This window comes from Pongo pygmaeus, chromosome 14 (genome assembly GCF_028885625.2).
Source record: "Pongo pygmaeus isolate AG05252 chromosome 14, NHGRI_mPonPyg2-v2.0_pri, whole genome shotgun sequence".
Lineage (NCBI taxonomy): Eukaryota > Metazoa > Chordata > Mammalia > Primates > Hominidae > Pongo > Pongo pygmaeus.
In genome coordinates this window covers 108,779,326-108,796,032 of record NC_072387.2, presented here as the reverse complement: position 1 = coordinate 108,796,032, position 16,707 = coordinate 108,779,326, and the positions used below count along the sequence as shown (strand labels likewise).

At 42.8% G+C, this 16,707-nt stretch overlaps 1 protein-coding gene across 22 annotated transcripts in view; it reads left to right on the top strand.

The window, feature by feature from the left end:
* DOCK9 (dedicator of cytokinesis 9) overlaps positions 1-16,707 on the top strand; it is a 295,897-nt gene that overhangs the window by 203,878 nt on the left and 75,312 nt on the right. For all 22 annotated transcript variants that reach the window (XM_054446016.2, XM_054446011.2, XM_054446023.2 and 19 more), the window contains 8 exons: positions 269-358; positions 1,395-1,510; positions 1,775-1,844; positions 2,727-2,852; positions 3,431-3,502; positions 14,964-15,110; positions 15,329-15,412; positions 15,821-15,932. In XM_054446016.2, the coding sequence (XP_054301991.1) occupies positions 269-358; positions 1,395-1,510; positions 1,775-1,844; positions 2,727-2,852; positions 3,431-3,502; positions 14,964-15,110; positions 15,329-15,412; positions 15,821-15,932 (817 nt within the window). The remainder of the gene's footprint in view (positions 1-268; positions 359-1,394; positions 1,511-1,774; positions 1,845-2,726; positions 2,853-3,430; positions 3,503-14,963; positions 15,111-15,328; positions 15,413-15,820; positions 15,933-16,707) is intronic.

Sequence of the window (16,707 nt, the reverse complement as noted above, 5' to 3'; positions counted from 1 at the left end):
TTAGCCAGGCATGGTGATGTGTGCCTGTAGTCCCAGCTACCTAGGAGGCTGGGGTGGGGGGATTGCAAGAGGCTGGGAGGTCAAGGCTGCAGTGAGCCATGGTCATGTCACTGCACCCCAGCCAGGGCGACAGAGCAAGACTCTGTCTCAAAAAACAAAAACAAAAACAACAGCAACAAACAGCAAAAAAGCATGCTGCAAGAAACAAATGCTTCTATTTCCACAGCGTGTATTCTAATAGACTTTCTTCTTCTTTTCCTTACCGCAGGATCAGCATTTACATAATTTTTTCCAGTACTGTCAGAAAACCGAATCTGGAGCCCAAGCCTTAGGAAACGAACTTGTAAAGTACCTTAAGGTATCACATGGCTTTCTTAGTATCCCCTTTTAAATGAGTTTGGAGTAGGTTGGGTTTTCTCTTTGATGGTGAGTGTTGTTCTCACCCCTTGGAAGCTCTTACCTGGATGTCTCACATCAGTAGCTTCTATGAGGTTTAGATAGTGGTAAGAAGTGGACCTAGGAACGGCACTACTCCTGCCTGTGTCCTAGTCCCATGTATCCTTTGCTCAAGGCAGGATCTCTAAAACATACTGTTTCTCACTCATGGAAAACCCCTCACTTGAGACGGACCTCCCTGGGTACTGAGCACATTGATGGGCACAGAAGCAGCGACTTCAGTCCTCACTCTTAGGGAACTTCTAGTTCATTGTAGGAGATACTATAAACTTGGTGACTGCATGCTAGGCAGACAAATCAAATAGAGAAATAATGCACAGAACCAGTCCCAGCTTTGTGCAAGGGGTTCCTGGCGTGTCTAAGCAGCAAGAGCCAGGCAGGGTTTGTCTAGGAGAGCTTCATCCAGAATGTGGCTGTGGGGAGCATTTTGGAAAGGGGAAATAGCTAAAAGGGCATGGGGACAAAACAAGAAATGTGAGAAATGGGATAGAAATTTGTTTGGTTTAACAAGGAAAACAGAATACATATTCACATAAACAATGAAGTTTTTATATGTGATTGCTTGCGGCCCCTCCCTCCATCTCAAAGACAGCCGCACAGCATCTCTCTGACCCTGCTTCCTCTGTCCCAGCTCTCTCTGACTCCTCTTCCCTTCTGTCTCCCTCTTCTGGTTTATGGCCCTTTGTGATTCCATGGGCACACCTGGATAATCCCTATCATAAGGCCTGACTAGCATCCTTACCTCCCCTGGGCCATGTGATGTATTCACAGGTGCTGAGGACTAAGACACAGACGCCTCTGGGGACATTCTGCTCACCACAGCCTTCCCTTTGTTTTAGAGGGAGTTCTTCCATCCTTATTTGGAACAGAGTGGAAATTACTTTAGGCTGGTTTCCTTTTAGAAGGATAACATGAACTGTGCCATTCTGTGTCCGTAGAGTCTGCATGCGATGGAAGGCCACGTGATGATCGCCTTCTTGCCCACTATCCTAAACCAGCTGTTCCGAGTCCTCACCAGAGCCACACAGGAAGAAGTCGCGGTTAACGTGACTCGGTAAGGGAGGTGGATGGATGCTCTTCCTCACTTCTAGTCTGTCCACATCTGGAGCACAGTCATGCATAGCTGGGATGCTACTGTGTGCTGAACATTATATTTAAGAAATGTCTTTGATCCCATATGTAAGGACCCCATCTAATTCCTTGTCTCCTTGTTTCCTAAGTGCTGATAGCATCATCGTTGTTCTACTACTGCTGTGATAATAATGAAATGTTTCCATTTTTACATATTCATTACTTTATTCACTCCTGTGGTGTGTAGGGTCATTATTCATGTGGTTGCCCAGTGCCATGAGGAAGGATTGGAGAGCCACTTGAGGTCATATGTTAAGGTATGTAAAACACACTGTTCTGGTCACTTACATCTGTGGCTCTCCAATTTTCCTTCTAAGGACTTCTTTTTTCACAAGCCTGGTTATTTGGGGATGTGCTTGTAACGTATGCTTTCTCTTCTATTCCTCATAGCCAATGCTTGTACCTGAATAGGGGAAGTACGAAGAGGGGCAGCCATTCACTAATTTACTTAATTCCATTCCTTCAATTACATTTTTTTAAATGGGTTTTCCAAATAATATGACTCAATGTGAAAGTTTAAAGAAGAATTTTAAGTTGTTCTTGGCTAGGACTCTGCTAACGTTAGTTGTCTTCTTTTTTTTTCTTTCCATCTAAAATTTCCAGCAAAACTGCTTCTCGCAGTTAGGAAGGTTAGCTCTGGCTACAGTCAAATTAGATGACTCTGTGGGACAGCAAGAGATGTTGTTAGGATAAACATCAACAAGTTATTTATTTATATACAACATCCAGTAAGTAGAGTGACAGTTACTATTCTAAACAGATGCACGTATTCTGTTTAGTATTAAATACCTTTGTAAATTACAACTATGTGATAATTTAAAAAGTAAAGTTCTCGTCCTTTAGGGTATCAGTCATACATTGTTGTGCCACACATTCCTTAAAGCCCCTGGCACAGGTGGAGTTACAGGCTGGCTGGTCACTGATTTGACCGGGTCGGATGACTCACATATTTTCTTGAAGACATCCTGGACTCCTTTTTATCACATGACACTCATCCTTCCCATCTTTGTATCCACATCTTCCTCTCCCACAAATGAGATTGTAGCTCAGTCCTTGATCTCCATTCTTGGGAGTCTCTCAAGCTTTCAGCCCACTTTGGAGAGCCAGTGCATTAAAGTCTCTTTCCCTTTTCTTCAAAGTACGCGTATAAGGCTGAGCCGTATGTTGCCTCTGAATACAAGACAGTGCATGAAGAACTGACCAAATCCATGACCACGATTCTCAAGCCTTCCGCCGATTTCCTCACCAGCAACAAACTACTGAAGGTATGTCAGGAGAGTCAGTGTGGCTCTGATTGAAACTGATTAACAGGAATTCACTCCACAGCCTGAGCAATACAGCCTTTCTGAGTGCTCTTAGAGACAATCACCACCCCCTAAAAAGGGGTAGTGTTCTCTGATACCAACTTTTCTAATTGTGTCTTGAGAGAAGAGCTGCAAAGCATCACTGTGTTCAGTGTTGGCTCTTGAGGATTAACAGTCATTATGTTCAAATCAGTGATGAAGGTCAATGACTTAGAGATTCTAAAGACAAGTGTCACCAAGCAGAGGTCAGTGAAGGGGAAAGACTACACCCGTAACCCCGCAGAGCCTTGTGCTGGTTGTACCACGCTGAGCAGAGGTGTCCAGTTTCCTGGCAAGATGCAGCTCTTTGTTGCTGAACTTGTGCAAGCAGAAGACATCTGCCGTTCACCTGTTGGCTCTGATCATAATGTATCAAGAGGTGCAGCCATGTTTTAGGGTCACGCCTGCTTTATGTCAATAATATTGTCAGCCTGAGAGAGTTCATGTCTTACCTACCAGTTTGTTGTGTTCTTACTGGGTCCTGTTCTTTTTTCTTTTAGTACTCATGGTTTTTCTTTGATGTACTGATCAAATCCATGGCTCAGCATTTGATAGAGAACTCCAAAGTTAAGGTATGTTACTTCAAGTGGAAGCTTGTGTTCTTAGGGGAAAAGAAATCTCTTTCATTGCTTTGTAGCGAATGTTTCTTCATGCTTTCTCTGTGCCAGTTACAGGACTGTTCTAAGTGCTTTACAAGTAATAAATCACTTTAGCTTCATAACAATGCTTTGAGGGAAGTAATGTTCTTACCTATTTTATAGATGGGGAAACTGAGGCCAGCATGCTTGAGTTATTTGCTCAAGGTCATGCTACCAGTGAGTGAAGCAGCCAAGTTTTGAGTCCAGTCTCGCCCCAAGGGCTGTATTCCTGAATCACTTGGTTATTAACCCAAAGAAAAATATGTCTTTTCCTTTGACTAGCTTAGAAATCTTCACGTTTGTTTAAATGGAAATTGTGGTTTCAGCATAAATTTTAAGTGTCATTACCCATCATTTATTAAGTGTCTTGACCATCATAGACATTTATTCTTAGATGGGAGTATCTCACCAATCTCATGTTCTCCAAAACCAATCAACAGACTCTGAGATTATCCATCTCGTTGGGACAGATGCGCAGTCTCAAATTTCTTCTCTGCCCCAGCGTCCCCTTGTGGTGAAGCCTGGATGTGTGTTCCTTTCTGACTGTGGGTCCCCCCTGCTTCCCCTGGTTCCAACTGGGCTCAGCCCTGAGATGATTGGTCTTGTCTCTGGACTGGTGCCCACTGAGGTGTGTTTGGCCACCTCAGGCTCTCTGAGGCTCAAGGTAGATAAGTTTCTATAAAGTTCCAATGTAGTAAACAGAAGTGGCAGTGTCACTTTCTCATTTTGAAGTTTCCAGGGCTCCTCTGAGACCTGCAGAGTCCTGGAGTTGTCCTTGTGACAGTGAAGTAGTGTAGTTGTTTGGAGGCAGGGTCTGGTTGAAGTATTATAGAAGGAGCTTGTGCAGGGAGCGGGTGGTGCTGGGCACTGTCTCACAATGAACACTTGTGCTGCAATCCTCGTAGACAGGAGAGGGGATAGGGAGGCAGGGGCAGAATCTAGGCCTCCTGCACAAGGGATCTGGGCTCTCCAAGGAAGCCTTGGAAAGCCTGCTAGATTTTGCTGGCAGAATGTTGATGGTTCAGACCTAAAGCCCTCCTTTTCCTCCCGTAAAGCAGACACTGGGCTTGGCCAGGTGGTTTCTCCTTTTCTTTTTTTTCTCTCTCTCTTTTGAATCCAGTTTAAAGCTTCTGATTTTAGTGCATAGGGAGATGCCAGATGGAAGTGGGCCCTGCCTTCTACGGAGAAATGCTCCATCTAGATCATGCCAGAGCAGCCTGCCAAGGAAAAATCTAGCAGATTGTCTGCTTGGCAGTATGCAGCTAAGTGTGCGTGCACATGCACACACAGACACACACGTCATGTAGATATATTACTTTTCTGTTAAAAAATGTTGTCTCACTGATATGTGGGAGCTAAAAAAGTGGATTGGATGAGGATAGATTGGTGGTTACCAGAGACTGGGAAAGAAGGGGAGGAGGTGATGGGGGAGAAAAAGAATATGAATGTGTTTATTACCACTGAACTGTACACTTAAAACTGGTAAAGATGGTAAATTATACATTTTTTCATGTTATATACCAAATAGGATTATAGCCTGTGTTCATTTGCTAGGGTTGCCATAATAAAGTACCACAGACTGGGTGGCTTAAACAATAGGAATTTATTTTATAACAATTGAGATGCTGAAAATCCTGGGTCAAGCTGTGCACATGGCTGGTTTCTTCTGAGGCCTCTCTCCTTGGCTTGTAGATGCCGCCTTCTGTGCGTGTCTGTGTCCTAACCTCTTCTTATGAGGACACCAGTCATACTGGATTAAGAACCACCGTAATGACCTCACATTACCTTCATCACCTCTTTTAAAACCTTGGCCCAAAGTGCAGCCATATTCAGAAGTGTTAGGGGTTAGGACTTCAACATATGAATTTGAGGGGGGCACAGGTCAGCCCATGACGAGGCGCCAGTGGATTTTTTATTATTTTTGGCTCTAAATAAATGTCATCCCTTAAAAGCAATGGTAACAAAATATAACCAATTCATTCTGCATCTATTCATTGAGCCCCTACTATGTTTGAGGCGCCAAGGATTACAAAGTTCAATGCATCATAGTTTGTGCTCTCAAAGAGTTCAGGTGGGAAGGTGTACATTTCATTCAGCGGCTGCCCTACCTCATGACGAGTGATCTGAAGAGGTAGGTACAAAGTGCTCAGTAGTGTGGGGAATCTGGGAAGACCACCTGGAAGAGGCGTCAGTTGCAGTGGGTTCTGATGCGTAAACAGGAGATGGCTAGGTGAAGAAGGAGAATGAGGACCAGGTGGAGAGAGAGTTGTGCTGGCGAAAGCTTAGGACCCAGCACCACAGTTCAGGGAACTACATGAACATAAGGCTTTTCTGCCTTATGACTGCCAGGAAGACCACGCGAGAGATCGTCAAGGAGGTAACGAACACTTCCAGGAATACACACAAGAAGGATATTCAAAATCAAGCACCAGTGACACCTTTCTGAGAATTGCATCAGAAAATAAGTAAAGGAATTTACTTGCATGTGTTTGTTCTCAAGATGCCAAATTAAACCATAGCACTTTAAGGGTGGTAATGACCTGAAAGGTATCTTCTGTTCCAGCTCCTCCCCTACCTCACAGAGGTAGAGACAGAAGCATAGACTGTGAAGTGACCTGCCCAGGGTCACACAACTGAGCAGAGCCAAGAACTTGTGGCAGAGTCCCAGGGGGCCTCTCCTAGAGGTGCTGCCATTTCCAGCCTTATAACATGATTTGTCAACACCTCTGCTCTGGGAAATGGTTTGTTTCTGGAACTTAATGCAAACCACTCAAATGCTACCATGCACAACCTTTTCTGTAAGTTAATTATATTTTGGGCCTAAAACAATATTCAGAGAGTTTTTAGAAGTAGTTTTTTTTTTTTTTTTTTAAATGCTTAAGAGGAAACACTGATATCCCACAAAAGAAAGCTTAACCATAGCATAATTTACTATAAAAAGAGATTCACAAACACCTGCTTACCACCTTTGAGGGTTCAACATTTTCACTTTTAGAGCACTCCTCTCTGGCTTCTGCTTCCCTGGCCCCGCAGACACCCTGCTGTTCTTTGCCCTAATCACACATGATTGAGCTGAGAGCTCCTCTAACATTTTCTTAAAGCCTTCATTCAGTGTGTCTCGTATCTTAAGAGTAATGAGTTTTCTGTTTGAATTAGTTGTTTTTGTGTTTGTCTTATTTACATCTGAAGAATTTTATGTCCTAATTCCTTGTTTTAGTCTTCTGAATTTATGAATATTCACCATTCCTATACCATTTGTGATTTCCAAAACTTTGATCTCATCCCCTTAGGGTTTTTAATATTTTTAGACCAAAATTATTAATTTATTCTGACCTTAATATTTTTTGCTCTTGTTGCCCAGGCTGGAGTGCTGTGGCGCAATCTGGGCCCACTGCAACCTCCACCTCCTGGGTTCAAGCGATTCTCCTGCTTTAGCCTCCCAAGTAGCTGAGATTACAGTCATGAGCCACCACGCCCAGCTAATTTTATATTTTTAATAGAGACAGGGTTTCACCATGTTGGCCAGGCTGGTCTCAAACTTCCGACCTCAGATGATCCACCCACCTTGGCCTCCTAAAGTGCTGGGATTACAGGCGTGAGCCACCGCGCCCAGCCAAGGGAACCTTTCTTGAAGTGCCATGACGAAGCACGCACCAGTGTTGTAGGAGCACCTGGGCCCTGGATTCATAAGAGCCAGATAATGCTTTCAGTGCCGATTAAAGTGTTCTACCCAAGGATAGCTACACATGCATGTTGTGTATTAAGCTGAGGCTTTCAGTGTACAGTTTGTGTCATTCTTGGTGGTAGTCGAGTGAGTCCATTCAGTGCATATTTACATGGAGGGACATGGCACAGCATTATGCTTACTTCCAGTGCTGCACTCCTGCTGAAGGTGGAAGTGGCCACCTTCTTGTCCCCAGCCAACCAAACTGTACATTGTTACATTTACTGAGGAAGGGTGTGAATCAGAGCTCCTTCGAACTAGCATCTAAAATAAGTAATTTCCTTACTACAGCAGATGGACCTGCAAAGTATGGATGGATTGTGTATGACTGTGCCAGACTCTAGTTTCATAGGTGACATGTACTTGGAGGGTACAAGTGATATTTGAGAAAAATGTAAAGCAGACATCATCAAGGTCTGTGGAGGAGTCCTCTCCTCACTCTCTGCCCCTATGGTCAACAGTTTATTGGTGTTTCTTTTCCACCATGTATATTTAGCAGCTGTAATTTCAGCAGACTCCTTTTGCATTTCCTTTCTTCCCACACGGAGTGAAGCACATTGCTGGCATTCCACAGGTATACTGGAAGAAAGGAGGTTGGAAAACCTAGCACAGGGTAGGATGAATATATGCCCTTAAACATTGCTTGTTTAACCTCCACCCATTTTCTAGCTTAATTGAAAAAGAAAAGAACTGTTTTTGAAAGTGAAAGAAGGAGGGTGTGGCTCATAGTCTGAATGGACTGTTTGGACTTCCCCTTAACCAAATTTGTAAACACTACGTATGTGATAGGTAGAATGCTAGTTTTGAACAGTTGTTTGTAATGTGCAAAGCATTGAGGAAAAATGCAAATGGAGTTGAGAGTGAACCCTTAACCTCGAAGCTCACCTAGTCATTGGAGAAAGAAAACATTCAGCTTGGAACATTTAGAGCAGAGTGCAGGAAGGTGTATATGTGAGCTTCAAGAATCATAGATTTCTGTGGGGATACAGGTGGAACTTCTTGCAGGATACCACAATCTAGGAATAGGAGAATGAGTACCAGGCAGAGGAAATAGCTCAGGCCCAGGTAAGGCCGCTGGGGCAGAGTTCAGGCTGGATAGATTGAGATTAGAGGGGAAAGAGTGAAAAACAAGATTAGCTCAGAAACAAAGATGAGATTGTGGGGAGCTGTGAAGCCAAGCAGCAGACGAATTGGTAGAGACCTGGAGAAGTAGAGTAGGTTCTTTAGTAGGAGTGGCGAGATGACAGAGAGTATAAAGATTAGCAGAGTGGCTTGGAAACTTTTATATCAATAAGTCTGCTTATCCCCCGAAGTATAAATAGCCTATGGAACAGATTCACCAGACATTTTAAATTTTGATTTATTTATTTGTTTAGCCCTCTAACTGCAATAATATGAAATGACATTTTATGGTGATGTTGATGAATATCTGACATTGGGAGGATAAGGTGGGATTGAGGATGAGGATGGAGAGCATTATGAATGAGTAAGGGAGATTATTCAGAAAGAACCATTCATTCAACCCTGCAGTTCCACGTCTAGATATCTGCTGAAGAGAAATGAAAGATGTATCCATGTAAAGACCTAAATGCAAATGTGCATAGTAGCTTTATTCATAATAATCAAAAGCTAGAAACAACCCAAATGACCATCAGCTGGTAAATGGATAGACAAATTGTGGTAACTCCACATAATAGGATGCTACTTAGTAATAAAATGGAACAAAGTAGTGGGTCATGCAACAGCATGGTTGGATCTCAAAAGCATTCTATGAACTGAAAGAAGTTAGACACAAAAGACTACATACCATTTGGGTCCATATCCTGTATATGACATTATAGAAAAAGAAAAACTCAGAGCACAGAGCAGCCCCGTGGTTGCCCAGTACTGGAGGTGGGGATGGGGACAACAGATGTACTTTCTCTTCTTGACTGTGGTGATGGTTACAGTTATATTCACTTGTCAAGACTCACCAAACTGTAGACTTTTAAAGTCTGAATTTTATGGTATGTAAATTATGCCTAAATAAACCTGACTGAAACAAAACAGAGCACAGTAAGGTCAGACTTGAGTGGGGGAAGAAAGGCCACCTAGATATTCAGTGTGAGATCATAGAAGAAGGAGCTTTTGAGAGAGGCAGTAGAGTAGAGGGCTTGGTTTACCAGGGAAGGTGCAAGGTTAGGCTTGGGATGTCATATGCTTAGGGCTGTGGGTTCAGTGGCTATGACAGAGACCTGAAGTAACAGTGAGTTAAACAGGAAAGTAAAAGTTTATTTCTTTTTACTTGAAAACCCAAGCTCATAAGAGGCTTCTGTTCCACAGTTATGAGAGGACTCCATCTTGTTTGCCCCCTGGAGTGCTGCTCCTCCTTTTGATCTAACTGGGTTCACCACACATCCATACTGGAGCCAGTAGGGAGGGGAAGATGCACCTTTCCCTTTAAGGATATCACCCAGAAGTTGCACTGCCACATCACTACCACTGCTATCGCATTGGCCAGAGTTAGCCATGACTGTACCTAGCTGCAAGGGATACTGGTAAATGTAGAATTTACTTTGGGTATCCATGAACCTAGTTAAAAGTTGAGGTTCTATTACCATGAGAGGGAAGAGAGAACAGATACTGGGAAGTCACCAGCCATTGTTTCACAAAGGGCTGAGGCACAGCCAAACACATTTCCAGTTGGCAGGTGAAAGTTCGGCCTTGGACAGGGAAGAGAACAGACAGAACTAAAGAAATAGATTTGTGAGTACCAATCTGCTGAAACCATAAGCCTGAGCTTTTCTCTGGGGAAAAGGACTGTGTTGATCTGAGTCACCAGATAGGAGTAGTCATGCTTGAGACTTATTGGGGCAATGACTACAAAGGACAATGGGAAGGCGCTCAGGAGACAGTGGGAGAGCCACCAGAGGGCAGCACATGTGTGACCCAAGGTTAAGAAGAGAGAAAAGGAAGGAAGCCTCTTGGGCCACAGTGGAATTCTAAGTAAGAGAGGTGAGCAAGGCACTGGAGAGGCCTCAAGCCTCCTCCTCAGTCATCAGTGGAGTCCCACATCCCCTAGCAACAAGCCTGCTGCAGCTTCCTTTCCACCCTCAGCCACTGGCAGGGAGCAGCCATGTGAGGCATGGAGGCACGGGTGGCCTTGGTACAAATGCAGCTGTAGATTCCACAGCATAGTGGTGGGGCCAGGAGTTAATTATGTTCCCTGCAACTGAAGATGTGAGGTGCCATTCTCGTTGTGTCAGCAGGGCAGAGAGTGAGGTAAACATGCAGATTATAGAGAGAAGACTGATCTTTGGGAATGAAAATGATGAAGAGGTAGGAAGAATGGAGTTTGTAGGCTGGGCGCAATGGCTCACATCTGTAATCCCAGCACTTTGGAGGCCTAGGTAGGAGAATCACTTGAGCCCAGGAATTTAAGACCAGCCTGAGCAACATAGTGAGAGGTCATCTCTGCAAAAAGTGAACAAAATTAGCTGGGCATGGTGACACATGCCTGTTATCCCAGCTATTCAGGAGACTGAAGTGAGAGGATTGCTTGAGCCCTGGAGGATGAGGCTACAGTGAGCTGTGATTGTGCCACTGCACTCCAGCCTGGGTGACAGAGTGAGACCTTGTCTCAAAAAAAAAAAAAACCAAAAAACGAAAACAAACAAACAAAAAAAACAAGTTGTAGAAGAAAATGAAAGAAAGAGGAAATAACATAGGGATCTTGATAAAGGGGAGTAACCGGAATGCAGGGAAATGTCATTGGTAAATTTCTTCTCAGCTCCATTACTTTTGTTGTTTGCTAAGCCACAAAGAGGAAATTTCTTAATTAAAAGTCTTATCTACCTCGGAAAGCAGTAAAATAGCCCATAGAGAAGAGGCCTCTAAACCACACCAGAGAGTGGAAGAACACAGTGCAGAACAAAGAAGTGAACATTTGAAGACCATTCCGAAGTCCTCACCCATGAAGCAATGATTGGGCAGCACAGCTGTGGGAGAGCAGATGACCTGTAGGGCAGGGAGTAGCCCATCTTGGGTCTCTGCGAAGACCTGGCTGTTAACCGCAGCATCCACAGGGGCCTTCACAGCCAGGCTGAGTGTGGGTCTTCAGGGAGATCCCGTTCATTCGAGGAGTCAGTTGGTAGGCGCTGAGCAGCCAGCGGGCAGCACATAAGTGTGGCTCGCAGAGGATGGGGGCACAGCGCCCAGCATGTGGCGGGAGAGGCTGATCTTGTGAGGACAGGTGCTGAGCTGGCTGACCCCACACAGGCAGCACCTGTCAGGTGGTGCCAGGACGGAAAGGGATGCTTCAGTGCAGCGCAGCAGCAAGAGATCCTCCAGCAGGACGTGGCAGAGAGTTGGGGTTAGTTTGGCTGAGAAGTCCCTTAGTGTCTCAGCGTCCTCTTCTCCAAGCCTCTATCAGGTACTCACTACCTGAGCATCATCTTAGATTTTCCTCTTCTATTTCAGTTTATAGTAATCTCCATAAAAACATTCTATTGCTTAGGTCTTCATTACCTTGAGATGTGTATCATACCTCGTGAAAAAGCTTTAGTTTGTTTTATTGCCAATTAGGACTCTTCACAACAGCTATTTGCCACTGCAGGGAGAACTTCATTTCAGCCTTCAAAGGCATGAGTTGTCATTGCCTAGTCACTGAACAGCACTAATGATGGGTTGGTATGTAAATTACCCATCATTCTTCTCCATGTATTCTTTCTTTTTAATACAAACATTTTACTATATTTTCTAATAAGTGCAGAAGTAGAGGGATTAGCCTCCCCACTTGCCAATGTTGTACTGCCCTTGCTTGATACACACCCACCCTCACATTTTTACCTTGTAGTATTTTAAGCCGTTCCCAGCTATTTCTCACTCCACTTTTAGCATGTCATCTCTAACAGATAAGCCTTTAAAAGAGATATAACTACCAACATTATCACACCACACAAAATTAGCAAAACTTCTTTATTATCATCTAACACCCAGTCTATATTCAGTTTTCCCCAGGTGTCTCAAAAATGTCATCCTATAGTTGGGTTTGTCTGCTTCCGGATCTAAACAAAGTTCACACATTGCATTTAGTTGCTGTGTTTCTGAAGTTTCTTTGATTCTTAAACTGTTCTCTTTTCATCTGTTTGGACTTTTTTTTTTTTTCCGGCAACATATTTGTTGAAGAAGTGGGTCATTTGTCCAGCAGAATGTCCCACAGTTTAGATTTGGCTGATGGTAGCCTCACCATGTTACATACATGGTTCTCTGTCCCCTGTGTTCCGTGTGAACCCTGTGGTTGGATCTAGAGACTTAATTTCATTCAGGTTTGTTTTTTTTTCTGGCAAGGATACCTCATAGCTGTTACTATTGCATCACATCAGGAGGCATATATACCCAGCTGTTCTACTTTTAGTTATAATAATGTTGATTAATAGGTTTACATGGTGCCCACTCAACCTGTCCATGATAGAGTTCTCCATCTACTTTTCCTGGTTTTAGCAGCCATTGACTCAGCCCCATTGTGAAGGCCACAAGCATTTCTTGGGATACCTCTTTTTCAGGAGTGGCCAGCTTGGGTAGCTAGCAGTCATGCCAGGGGTTAGAGTTGGCCTTGCCTGCGGTCTTGGAAATTGGTCATCTGTTGATGCTGTCATCTCAGGATATAGAGTTATTGGTTGCACATATGCAACAAAATCCCTTTGGAATTTCACATTTTGCCATTCTGTTTTTTAAAGTTGGTGAACTTCACATTTTTATTACTGATCCTTTCCTTACTGGATTCTTGACTCTATGTAAGTTTATAAACATTTCCTTGTTATTGGTTTGAGAATTGAAATTGTTACAAAGCTGGTATTTCAAATATTCCTAATAGGTTCTGGCATTTAATGCATAATATAATGCCTCCTGTCATGTCAGAAATGTCTAGGTTGCAGTTTCTAGTTTTAGAAAATACTATTTGTTTGATATTGGGACACTGGTTTGGCTGCTCAAAAACAGGCCATAATAATAGTGGTTTAAATTCGACAGAAGGTTCATTTCTCTCTTGGACAATCATGAGCTGGTAGGCAGTTTGGAGAACAGGGCAGCTAGTTCCCCAAGACCATTCAGTGACTCAAGCTCCTACGATCCAGTTATCCAGCCTGCGATGTTCACCTCATCCACATGGCTGAGAAGCTAGCTCACCGCCACAGCACAGTCCAGGCAGAGGCACAGGAAGGAACAAGGGAGGCCAGCGGCTCCTTTTAGGAGCATGGCCTAAACAAGGCACGCATCCCTTCCATAATTTGGTCATGTGGCTCATACCTAGTGGTAAGTTAGACTGGAAAATATAGTCTGGCTGGGCAGTCATGTGCCCCTGTAAAACCACTACTCCTCAGTTACTAAAAGGGGGAAGACAAGGACAGTTTTATTAAAGGTCAATTAGTACTTTCTAGTGAGCTCTCTAAGCCTCAGTTTTCCTATCTGTAAAATGGGGATGAAAATACCCCCGTCTTGTGGCTGTTAGAATTAAATGCATGAATGGATCAATGTAGTGGAGCACCTTCCTACTTCAGTCTCTCAGTAAATTATTCTGTTTATAGACACAGGGGGAGTGCAGCTTCATGTCACAGAAAGTGCCCAAGTTTTGGATTCTGTGGTAGACCTGGGTCTGAATCGTTGTTGTTAGTTGTGTGACTGAGGACACATGTACCTAACCTCTCTGACCCTTTAACAAATGAGGATTACACTTATAGGGGTATTACAAGAATTGAATGAAAAAGTACATACAAATATGTAGTGCGGTGTCTGACATGTAGAAGATATATGTAAGTGTTAGCTAATTGCTAAGTAATCTGAGTGTAATTTTGTAGGTTCCTGTTGGGGAAAGATTACTGTGTAAAGTTGATTGTGAGAAGACTGCTGCAAAGCAGTTTAAACTAATCATGCACAGTAATCAAAATGTGTATTTTCAGTTTGAATATTTGGAGCTTAAATGTAAGCCAGTGCTTTCTAAAGAGATCTCTGAGAGGTACAGGCACCAGAATTATCACAGATGCTCAGTAAAAATGCAGGTTCTTGCCCCTTCTCCCTGCACCCGCTGCCAGGCTCCTGAATCAGAATCTTTGGGAATGGATGCAGAATCTCCACCTTTTTACAAACACTTTTTAGGTCATCTTTATTATGCTGAAGTTTGAGGTTCCAGTTTTAATCCACAGCACTTATTTGAAGTATTTGAACACTTGCACAGTGCTTTGAAAGGAGGAGGGTTAATTCATTTTTTCTAATTTCAGATAAACAAGACTAGGACTCTGAGGTTTTATGGGGTTTTTTGAGACTGGGCCTTGCTTTGTCACCCTGGCTGGAGTGCAGTGGCTGATCCTGGCTCACTGCAGCCTCAGACTGCTGGGCTCCAGCAATCCTACCACCTCAGCCTCCTGAGTAACTGGGACTACAGGTGCACACCACCACACCCACCTAATTATTGTACGGATGGAGTCTTGCTATGTTGCCTGGGCTGGTCTTAAACCCCTGGGCTCAAGTGATCCTCCCAACTTGGCCTCCCAAACTGCTGGGGTTACAAGTGTGAGCCACAGCGCCCAGCTAGAAACTCTGGGTTTTTTAAGATGGACTCAGGGATGAGATTTTTTTTTTCCTCCCAAATGATTGCAACTTAATAAATAATAAATGTTTCCTCTGAATTCGTTTTAGTTGCTGAGAAACCAGAGATTTCCTGCGTCCTATCACCATGCAGTGGAAACCGTTGTAAATATGCTGATGCCGCACATCACTCAGAAGTTTCGAGATAATCCAGAGGCATCTAAGAACGCGAATCATAGCCTTGCTGTCTTCATCAAGGTGGGGACCTCCAGGGAAGAGGATATCAGTTATGGGACAAAGATGTGCTTTTTACCAGCTGTCTAGCAGAGTGACTAGAATAGAGTAGGTGCTCTGGCAATGTTGATGGTATGTTTTTTATGTCAGTGGATAAACTTATTAGCAATAAATGCTGCTTTGAATCCAAATTTCCGAAATGTTTGGACCTGAAATACCTTTGTGCTTGTTTTCCTCCACAGAGATGTTTCACCTTCATGGACAGGGGCTTTGTCTTCAAGCAGATCAACAACTACATTAGCTGCTTTGCTCCTGGAGACCCAAAGGTAGTGCGGGGGTTGTTACTGGTAACAGAAGTCACCATGTAGCCTTTCTCTGGTAGAATTATCTTTTTCCTTTTTTTTTTTTTTAAAGCTCTGCCTTACTAATTTTTTTATTGTATTGAGCCTGTATCTGTAATTATAAGCTACCTGAAATCCTTCATTGAAGTAGGAGGAGCATAAATAATAAATGCCCTAAAAATCAGTTGAAGACATTGTTTATTGAAATGTGTCCTTAGTTTTCAAATCAGTCCCTGCAGCCATCCTGAAATCTGTACAATGCAATAGAGTATGCAGTTCTAAGAAGGTCAAGAAGCTAATGACTATTTCTAGCATACTATTGCTAATAGGTTTTTTAGAATCCTGTATAAAATATCCAGTGAGGTATTTATGACTAAACACTTCTTCCTGCAGACCCTCTTTGAATACAAGTTTGAATTTCTCCGTGTAGTGTGCAACCATGAACATTATATTCCGTTGAACTTACCAATGCCATTTGGAAAAGGCAGGATTCAAAGATACCAAGGTAATCCATCTTTATTTCTATTAACCTTTTCACAAAGAGAGACATTTATTTTCAATAAGAAAAGATTATTGATTCAAACATGATATTTGAATTTTCTAATTTTTTTCATTGATGAATTAATTTTTTTCTTATGAAATTTCCATTTCAAAAAGTATTGGTAAAATATGGGAACTTACTTTGCAGCAAACTTATCAGACTACAGATCATGCCAGTATGGCTATTTCATTGAAAAATCCCTTTGCTTAAAGAAAAGGAATCTATTTCAGTTGCTATAGCTTATTTTTATTTGTTTCACTCTTCCTTTTTTCTTATGAATTAGCTTTTCTTTCACCAACTGTGGAGTCAAATGACACTCCTGTAGGTAGGTGTGGGGTGTGACGCTTGCTTTCTTGCATTTTCTGCCTCTAAAAAATAAAGAATGCAAGTGATGGCTGAACTGCTTCCATACGCTGTTCTGTTAAGCATTTCCTATATAATTTGATCAATTTTTAAACTTACCATATATTAGTGAATTTTTTCACTGGAGCTAAGACATTGCTGTAACATCCCAGGGAGGCATCTGGTTTTTTGCTCCTGAAGTCACTGGGTACTCTAGGATGTTTCTTTAAGAAGTAAAACAAATATCCCTGCTTCAACCCCAAAATTCATTATTCTGCTGTTTTCATAGCCCTTGTCCATAGTGGTGGCAGTAATCAAAATCACAAGCAATGTGGCTTTTTTACATGCTTTTAATGTTTGTATGTGAGTCTTTATTAATGTCCTGTATTCTCTTCAA